General features: G+C 41.1%; 1 protein-coding gene across 1 annotated transcript in view; it reads right to left on the reverse strand.

The window, feature by feature from the left end:
- Positions 1–10,206, reverse strand: part of gse1 (Gse1 coiled-coil protein) — a 164,612-nt gene extending 154,406 nt beyond the window's left edge. The window contains exon 1 of the mRNA XM_024295295.2: positions 7,329–10,206. Within this exon, the coding sequence (XP_024151063.1) occupies positions 7,329–9,812 (2,484 nt within the window). The 5' untranslated portion in view covers positions 9,813–10,206. The remainder of the gene's footprint in view (positions 1–7,328) is intronic.
- Between the last annotated feature and the right edge of the window lie 252 nt (positions 10,207–10,458).

A 10,458-nucleotide genomic window follows, 5' to 3' on the forward strand; every position in this document is an offset into this window, starting at 1 on the left:
GTCATGTGACTCGAGTCCCCACCTCTGGTAGACAGTGAATAGAACTACAACACAAACTTTAATGAGGAAGTGGAACCTGCTGCCATCGTTGACTGTGTATGAGGACTGGACCAAGTTAGTGTGATGTCACAAAAAGAAAAAGGCTTGCTTGCAGCTCCTACCTCAATAAGTCAATTCAGTCACCATTCATGCTGGAGCCAGAAATCATCAGTAAACAATGATTAATCCAAGTTGGTCTGATTAAACATTACTATGGCAACCACTCTCACCAATGAGGAGTGAGTTTATTAGTTTATTGGAAGGTCAAACCTCTACCACTTGAAATCAGGCTTTTAAGTGGTAGAGGTTTGATGGGAAAACACTTACTTTTATCGAGGCATTTGAGTGGCCAGTTTATAACTTCACAAAAAAATATTCTGGAAAAAAATAGGATTAGCAAGATTTTAAAAAAATTGCAAAAAATGATTATTCTGACAAATATAATGACTGACTAATAGCTAATTATTTCTCAATCAAAGTCTAAGAGATTATGGGTTCTTAGAGGGTTTGGGTCATTCAGTCCAGTTCTTTTTTACAGTCAATGGTGCACATTTACATTCAACACTAAGGTATAAATTGTATTGTAAGATATGAATAAAAAATAACCAGCTGACCAGGAGCACTTTTGAGAACAAAAAATAATGTTCTTTCTATATATTGTATTTGTTAGCCTAAAATTCCAACTGCATTTAGTTCAACAAGTACACAAATTAATGTTGTATAAATACAAAGTTTCATTGCAAAAAAAACATTCATTCAACATTTAATTCTGCTTTACAGTATCAAAGTTTAAACTGTGGGTTTTATCATCGAATGGTTTTCTGAGCATGGCAACTTGTGCAGCTTACTGCTCTTGAAAAGAGCAAAAAAATAAATGTCAAGTGTGTGAAAACTACTGGAACTTTGATCCAAAAAGACCCAAAAAGACTGAAGTGTGAAAAAGTAAACTGACCAGAAAATTCACATAAAATTCACTGAGGTCCCAGCAAATAAAAGCACATCACACAAATGCAGACAAACTCACGCTGGCACTGCCTGCACTCACATGACTTGATTTTCACTTCAGCCTGGTCGCTGACCGCTCATTTACTGGCTCAGTGCACTCACATATTTTGCTGCCAAGTAGGAACTCACAGCAACACTATTCAAACCAGCTTACAAGTACACATGCATTTAAGGGACTTTGTGGACCGTATCACAAACGCAGTCGGCATGTTACAAAATACAAGAAAAAAAAAACAGTTATTTGAAGCTTTACAGCTGTTTGACCACATTCTTTAAAAAATATGCAATTTCAAGTGAATCTGTCAACATCAACATCATATATTCTATAAGGTAGAAGAACCAGCACATACTCATATTACGAGCTACATCCTGTCTCCAATCAGCCAGAAACATGGAACATCAGGGTGAAGATTCTATAAATACTATGTGAGCATACACACTTTATAATTAGACACCTAGTGGCCACCCCTAACAAAAACCGTCATAGTAAAATAAACCTACCGTAACTTAACAAATGGTGTTTTCCAATATCAATGTGATCAATTTATTTTCTTTTTAAATTATATTTTAAAATTTGCAAGGTTGCATAGCCCTTTTTTTAAATGTATCACAACTTTATTAGCAGGCAGCAGTAAATGTATGTGTATGCTACAAGTAGAGTAATTTGTAAATGCTGGGTTCAAATAACTTTACATACATGTTAATTAAAGACTTCATACGGTTTCTACTCATATGGTAGAGTTAAAAACTAATTACTGTGCACGACTTGTAAAGTATTTTTGTTCACCACACCTATGTTTACATTATAATGAAAGAAATGCAAGTACATGGAGAGCTTTTTATCATTATTATTCATTTCAATGTAGATCAGCTGCAGCATGACTAATATTCAGATTCCAAAGAGGTATGGCCACTTTACAATAACTTTTGGAACACACCTTGGCCCCAACTGTGAAAATTTTAAGTTTTTTTATGTGTTAATTATGCTTGTTTGAAACATTGAACACCGTTAACAACTGTTGCTCCACAATCTCCACCTTCTGTGCTTACACTATAATTCGATCTTTTCATTCTTATTTCATATTTACATTCACATTTCATTATTAAAAAAGTTTTAGAGAGTAAGACAAGCATGAGGAGAGTATTTACTAGGGATTCAATTTAAACCCAAACCGTTCAATACGCGTTTGACAATTCAATACGCCATTTTTCACATTACACATTTTATTGATTCAGCACCAGTCTGAGGTTCCTTAAGGGTGTCTGCTTTAAAAAATCCCCGCCCTCTCTCTCCTTCCCTGCCAGAAACCCCCTTGCCCCTCCTACCGTAGTCGGATAATAAAAGTTGTAGCTAAACGCTAAAAACAACTGAGATATTTTTTTTTCCAAAAAAAAAAAAATGTAAAGGAATAAAGGACTGACAACTAAGGAATACTGCACTTTACTTGTGCTGCTGTTATTTCTTTGGATGAGTAAATCATTTTAAATTGGTTCAGTTTAGATTGTGTAGGACATCTAGCTGTCAAAACTTAAGAGAGCTGCTAAATCGGTGCAGTTCATATAAGTTGTAATGTTTACAAGTATACAAGAGTTCGATTTAAATGTGTATCTGCAATAAGTGCCAAGAACTGTGCACTTAAAAAAAGTCTGAATTTTTGTTATTTCTCTTTGCAAAAAAAAATCATAATTTGCTCGATACGTATCCAACCGTGACACTCATATTGAACCTTGAGCAAACTGTATTGTTGCATCCCTAGTATTTATTATATATGCGATAACTAACCAAAAACCTTCCAGCCACTTTGAAATTGAGCTCCTTAATATCAGCAGACTCCCTTCAAAATGCAAGGCTGGCCTTTAGATTAAAGCTGGTGGTTGTACTTTTCACAAAACACTTTGTGTAACTGTTTTTTTTTTCTGTTTGTTTTTTTTGTTTTGTTTTTTGTAATAAAAGATGTCTTCCTTTCCTGGAATTTACGTCCTATTTTCCCTTCACTTTTATTTTGCCTCCCATTCTCTCATTCTTCCACTCCTGGTTCATTAAACTTTAAGACGTGGCAATTTTTAATTAAATTTCAAATCTCCTTTTCAACATAAATCTTTAACAACAATGCACATCTCCTATTAGTGGAGCCATTTATGTTGATATTTCAGACAAATAGTGCATTTTGTGGTACAAGTCCCAAATTCACCATAAATGTACCTTAGAATCCGTTCTTTAGTCACAAAAAAATCCAGATTGTAGCCATTTGTAAAGATGTTACAAAAACATAGAATATTTTTACCCCAGTCTCAACAATAAGGGTTGTTCATGCACAAAATGCAGTCATTGACCTGTAAAATGCTATTATATGTTTATTATATGTATATTATCTATACTTTAAAATCTTGGATTTTCTCGTGGCTAAAATGCTTTTCTGAATGAGAGGATCCTAAGGTAGATTTATGCCACAGTTGATGCTTCCACCACAAAATGCACTATAATTTTAACAACTAGCTCCACTATTTGATGGCCAAAACCTTCTATTAAAGATATACAAGGAGGACGGATTTTCACACCAAGGTCTTAGACACCCAAACATTGAAAATGTTACCAGATTTCATGAACACACCTGTCAAAATCTGAGATGTTCATAAGGAAGACCTTTTAAAAGTCCAACTACAATTTAAGCTATTGAGACAGACAGAATTCCAGTCAAAACCCATAAATAAAATGGGCTCCTGCAATCAAAAAGCACACCACAGATGCGGCTTTGATTGGGCGGAACTGGAATGTGCTACCATCCAGTGGAGGGCAGTAATTTGCAAACAAATGTCGCCACAATAAAAAAGGGAAATGTTCAACAGCCACTGTTTGTCACATCATTAACAGTAATGACATAAAGTTGGCTCAAGGCCCCAAACAAACCCATTAAACAAATGATAGATGTACTGTATAGAATGATCATATTTAGCCAGAAGCTTCAGAAAGCCCAACAGATTAAACATTACAAAAGGGAGTTTTTGGTCCTTTGCTGTATTTTCCTTAAATTGGGCAGATTTCTAAAAGAGGGGACATTCAAATATATTGATATTATTTCACAGGAAAATGCACATAAACTGTCCTAAATCTTACTACAGCCAATCAACGAGCAAAAACAAGACAGTAGAGGTGCAGAATGTCTCTCGACCTTTCTTTTAACTTTAGCTCACATTATTTTTTCACATTATTTTTTGTGTTTTTGTTGTCTTAAAAGAGAACAAAAGGAAATCCTTATTTAATAAAGCTAAACATGCTCATATTTAAAGAAAATAACAGCATCTAACAAAAATCTTGACAACAATTATGTATTTAATAAACAGTTAAGAATTTTATTTCCTGAAAAGAAGTTTTTGTTAGAGCAATCTCTCATGAGCTGAATAACAAAAAAAAAATATTTCACAAAGTTAATTTAATATTATTTTGGGTGTTTAATGGCTTATGTATTCTAAAGTAGTCATGATCTTAATGAAATAAATGAAATGTAAAGTTTTAGGATTTAAGATTACTTTAACATTTAGAAGTAACCTTCATAAAATACAAAAATAACAGTTTTTAAATCAATATTATTACAGAAAAACTTAAGTTATTCATCCTCTATAACACTTTGTGTACCATTAGTTTATAAAATGACTAAAGATTAATGCATGAAAACTGGTGTGTCACATGTCAAATGTTATATTACATAGTGTTTATGTATAATTTAATCAAGCTCAAATATATACATTAAATGTGAGTAATAACATATAATAAATAATTTTAAAAAATATAATTCATTTTATTTACAACATAATTTTCAGGTCAATATACTCTCATACTTCCTTTTTTGGATATGCTTTAATTGTGAAACATCAAGTTTTCCATTGATTTTACAGTAAACTGCATTCACTGTTAGTATTTAAGACACAAATTCCATTTGTGGCATTTTTTTTAAACTCCTTACTGAGGTTCCTGCAGGTCAGATACCCTATCCTAATCCATGTATGATGGTCTACACCTGTGTACTTCTTAATGACAGCGGTGAGCAAACCGCAAACAAATGACATGATTACCTACTTAACATTTACAGCTGTGTCTGTCTGCATCTTATTCTTCGTTTTCATGACAGAGTGTCCCATCCTTATCCATATATGGTTATGTGTCCCAGAAAGAATGTAAAAGAAAAGCCTTCATCAAGATGTTGATGTCACGTCTCCTAATTTAGAAGTCAGTTAAACACTAACGTACTATTCACCGAGGGGGTAATCAAAATTCAATTGAACATAGCTCTGTATGTGAGCGCACTCTGCATTTGCAGAAACCAGGTGGTTACATCCTCCATAATAGTTCAGCTAACTCAAGCGTAAAGCACGACAGCTAAAGGACAAAGCACCTGTTCCGCTGGAGCAGTGTGCAGCTCCTTCTCCACATGGCACCAGCATGATCTCAGGCATGAGGTCACCGGCTAAATCCGACTTTAGCCGCACACTTTGTCACTAACAAGCCAAAAATTATGACGTGAAATTCTGCTCTCCTCCTTTTCACTGACTTTGACTTCAAAAGAGAACAAACAAATCCTATATTTATACCTGGATTATCATCAAAATTTTAATTTAAATGTTGAAATGAAATATAAAAGCTTTGAAAAGTCTAATAACTAAACTTTAAATTTTATAAGCTTTTATGCTTGTGTTAAACAGTGTCCGAACACGTCTATGAATAAATAGAAGAACTGTATTGGTGGATGGCTCCGGACAGGCGGTGTGACACAGCAAAGCTCTGAGGCTGTGAATGAGAATGGCATCTACAGATGTCCTTTACACATCCTCCACAGCCGGACAGTCTGTGTCTGCCCTGCATGACAGAGGTGATCCTAGCTGGCTGCCATAACACTCTGTGGATCTTCATTTACAAATCCCTATTCATAAATGTCATGATTCCATTCTAAATATAGCAGCAGAAGTTTGATACATTCTATCTATAAAAAGAGAGGTTCCAGCAAAAAATGAAGGAGAGAAAAAGGCGACATGAATGACGACAGTGATATTTGCTCAGAAAACTAATACATTTGTATAGTGTTCACTAACCATTCACTGACCATTGGAACAGAATCAAGTCTCACTCCAATCTTGTATTAATCTACCGTAAAAGTATTCATAGAGGTCTTTTAATTATGATAATGCTCATTTTAGCCAAAAAAAATAAAAACTGACATTTTTTGGGACATAGTTTCTGCAGAACAGCAGTAGTTCATTAGAAATTCACTTCTGAGTTGTGGGATGAACTGTTGGCAGGGAGTAAGCCCGCCCCCATTTCCCATCACCCCCATTTTTTACAAGTGCAACAAAATTGGCAAGCTTTATTGGAGTTATCTAGCCGAACGGTTTTGACGGAGATGCCAGCTCAGTCGAGGAAAGCAAAGACCAACATGGATCCAGTCATCTACAAGTGGATGCATCAGAATGGAGCAGAGCAGGGAGCCGATTGTAGCACCTATGTCACAGCTACAAGCTTTTTCTAATGGCACGTTTTTGTCTGCTCCTGCATCACAATTTTAATAATTGAATTTTAAGTTTAATTTGCTTTATATATGTCCTCCATCTGGAAGAAAAATGCCACTAGAACATGATAAAAACAACCATTTAATTGGAGCGGGTCCTTAAATTAGCAAGACTACCTAATATCTTGTTAGCCTGATTGAATGTAGTGATAGACAGAAAAACCCTAAAGTTGATGAAATCTCTTAGCCATAAGTTATAAAATATTTATATACTAAATTATTATTTCAATCCTACCTTTGTTACTTTCTATAAATTTAATATATCAAACAAATGTATGTGTTTTGTTTTTTGTCATGTTTGTCTATTTTATGAAAAGTGTCACTGTTGTAATGATCACAGCTATGGTATGGTTTTAAACAATGTCTCAGTCATCCTGCCTCACATGTACACACACATCAAAACCCTGTTTGCTCTTCGTTGTCATTTTCAGTTACTAATGAAAGGTCGTGAAAAGATCTAAATTTCTTTTCAGCCTTAAGCAAAACAAAAGTGTCTCCTATGAATCATAGGCACCAAACAGCAAGCAACTTCAATATCATAACAGGCTATTTATACATTCTGACTGCTAAAAGATTGTTTATGTGTACATCTATGCACACTTTGCAAGGATATCCAGGGGAAGACTAAACGTTACCATGTGTATAGAAAAACAGAGACAGAGCAGGTGTCATACTGTGAGGAAGCTTACAGTGACTCACACTTGGGCTGCATGTGTTTTCTCTTACCTTGGGTTTTGGCTGTGGTGAGGCCGTCTCTGGATCTTTCCTCTCCTGAGCTGCGGCTCCATGTCTTATCCTAGACGTGTCCTGCTGCATGCTCTGTCCCAGCTGCACCATTGCTTTGCACTCCACACATGAGCCAATCACCAGCCTCCCACCATCATCCACAAGGAGTGTGCGAGGGCTACGGGGCGCATACAAGAACACGGGAAGCCGCGGCACGGTGACAGCACACAGCCTACCTTGCCTGCGTTGCTCCTGCCTGCAGAAGAAACACACAAAAGTCTCACAGCTGTACTGGCGGGCCCAGGGTGAGCTGGGCTGCTGGGGGTTGGCATTCTGTAAGGGGGTTGATGGAGTCTGGCCTTTGCTCTCATGAAGAGCCCACTGAGCATGTAGGTCATGGAAGCACAGTTTACAAGCTGAAACCAGGCCTGTAGGGTCAACTGGCTTGGCTCTGGGTGCAGGAGGGTGGACAGTGAGAAATGGAAAGAAGGGCTCCCTCTCCCCACAGCGGCCTGGGGGGTTGACATGCAGCTGATATTCCTCTCCTGCATTCAGCTCAGCTCCGCACAGGTAGCACACGGACATGGAACTGCTGGGGTTTGTGGTCACTCCTGCCTGGGAGCAGACAGCTCCAGACTCATCAGCTGGCAAGGAGGCATGGTACCTAATGAGGAAGGAGCTGACAGATGTGATGAGGTCCTCGCTGAGGCTGCGCCGATACGCCGCCCAGATGTCCTCCAAGATGCAGTGGCAGTGGTGGCAGCAGCGTACACGCCCATTCCTCATCCCCTGAGCATTCGGGGGGCAAGGCAGCAGGTTGATGAAAGGAAAGTACATCACTCCTCGAGATTTGCCAGCACCGACCTGTGCGTACACTGCTCTCATGTCTCCTCTGCACTCCTGACCGCAGAGGAAACACGCTTCATGAAAGGCTTTGGGTTCACTTATACATTCGGTGGATGCAGGGTGTTTTTTATCTTCCCACCCCAGCTGGGAGTGATGGAGAGTCTGGTTTAGAGGGACAACATACAAGCGCTGGAGGATGGGGACATCCGCCAGTTGGAAGCTCTGCCACTGCTGCATCAGACAGGAGTGGCAGCTGCCACAGACCAGGGTGGTGCCCGCCAGACTGATGGGAACTGCACCTCTGGGAGCAGAGTGAAGCCACAAGAAGGGGAAGAAAGGTTCATCCTGCGCTTTCTCCTGCTTCTGAACACTGACTTTAAACTGACCATCATGTCTGAGCCCAGTCCCGCAGATGTAACACACGCACTCCTCTGGACTGGAGCCTGCGCTGTGATCTGCTTGAAAACACTTTGCAGCTGAGAGGACTGTGATGTGGTTGCGACCATAGGCGCTCCTGTCATCATCACTTGTGATGTTGATCTCGTCCTCCTCTGAGTTGTCAGATGTGTTATCCCTGGGAGCAGAGCGGGTGCGTTTAGGGATGGCAGCAGCCATGCCAACAGAGGACGGGGTGGAGTGATCCTCGGCACCCCCTCGATGCTGCAGCGATGGACGGCTGGACGGAGCGCAGCTGCTGTCGGCAGTATGCTGGATCTGACGCGGTTCCACATGTCTGACATTCTCCTCCTCCAGCCAGCGCCTGTTACGCATAATGACTCCATTGTCTTGCACAGGTGGGTCAGATAGGGGATTGTCATAGCCCCGCTGATGGAATCTCTCCTGGGACTTTGCCAGAGGTTCTGATGATTGACAGACATTATTCATAATTTTAGCCCCGCGCCATGCTGACTGAACCCGCTCCGCTTTGGGCGACCCCTGCGCTCCGTACATCCCCACCGCGCAGCGCAGCGCGCGCTGGGACTCCGGGCTGCTTTTAATACTGATGACATTGTTTCTCCTGACACCATCTCGTGTCACTTTGCCAGACATTCTGAGACACTTATCTTTGCTCACACCGCTCCTGTCAACTAAATCCAGCTCTGGATCTGACAGGTTCTCGTTTTCGGAAAAGGAGGAGAAATCAGACTCTGCGCCGCCGTCGTAGTTCTGGCTGCTGACGCTGATCCTCCTCTCCAGATCATAGGAGATGTTCCACTCCTGCGGGACCCGCCGAGAGTCGCACTGATACGGTCGCTTCAGCCAGTACATGCGCTTCTCGATGGGCGTCCTGCTCCGCTCGAAGGAGTTCCACTGCTCCGTCAGGAAGCAGTGGCACACGGCGCACACCAGCGCGTAACCGTCCGGGCTCAGCTCACACGCGCCCGGGGCTGGCTCCTGGTTTTGGAGAAACGGGAAAAAGGGGAGCCTCTCTCCCTGATATGTGACTTGTAACCTCAGCTCCTTCCCCGGAGTCACTCCGCTTCCACATATGAAGCAGTGGACGAGACCCCCGACTCCGTTACGCTCAGCCCTGGACGAGTTGCCGGGCAGTGGGCTGTCCTCCCCGGGCATTGCTGCAGCCATGAGTCGGTGTTTCCGAGATAAGGGTGTCAGTTCCTGCTCACGGGGGGAGTTCATTGTCCTTAAACACCCGAGACAAGGCTACAACGCATCTTCAGTTAGGCCATATTCGTGATAAATGCTCGTCTCCAGCCATGAAATCAATCTTTGTCCAACTTACAGAGCGATAAGAAAGACGACAGTCCATTGAAACGATCCAGCAAACCCTGCAAGTTCTGCTTTCCACGCGCAAAACGTCCACAAAACAGCAGCAGGGAAGAAGTCCGCGTTATTTGGAGTTTGTAGTCCGCATGTTTGCGCTGCGCTTCCACATGAATGAACTTCGGATCAGCAGCGAACTTTCCCCAACTTTGGCCGCTAACTCACTCGCATTGTACACAGCGCCATCCCAAAATTCACGGGACCCGCTCCGACACCCCAAAGGCAACCTCCACCCCCCCCTGCCTGCCAGCCCCCCTCCCTTCCTGGAATATTCCTGCACACAGATCGCACGTGCACGACAGCGCGGGAGCTGCCGGTGCATCATCAGGCCGCCGCGCACGCGGGTCACGCTCAAACATGCATTTGCGCGGGCTCGTATGTCATCTGCTTTTAAAGTCCTTCACAGAAGTCACATGATCGGGTTTTTATCAGATTGTCAAACGCGGATCTATAAAATCTCACCGGAAACATTACTTCCGGTGCCAGACTTTCAAACCTGAAC

This window comes from Oryzias melastigma, linkage group LG3 (genome assembly GCF_002922805.2).
Source record: "Oryzias melastigma strain HK-1 linkage group LG3, ASM292280v2, whole genome shotgun sequence".
In the NCBI taxonomy this organism is placed as follows: Eukaryota; Metazoa; Chordata; class Actinopteri; order Beloniformes; family Adrianichthyidae; genus Oryzias; species Oryzias melastigma.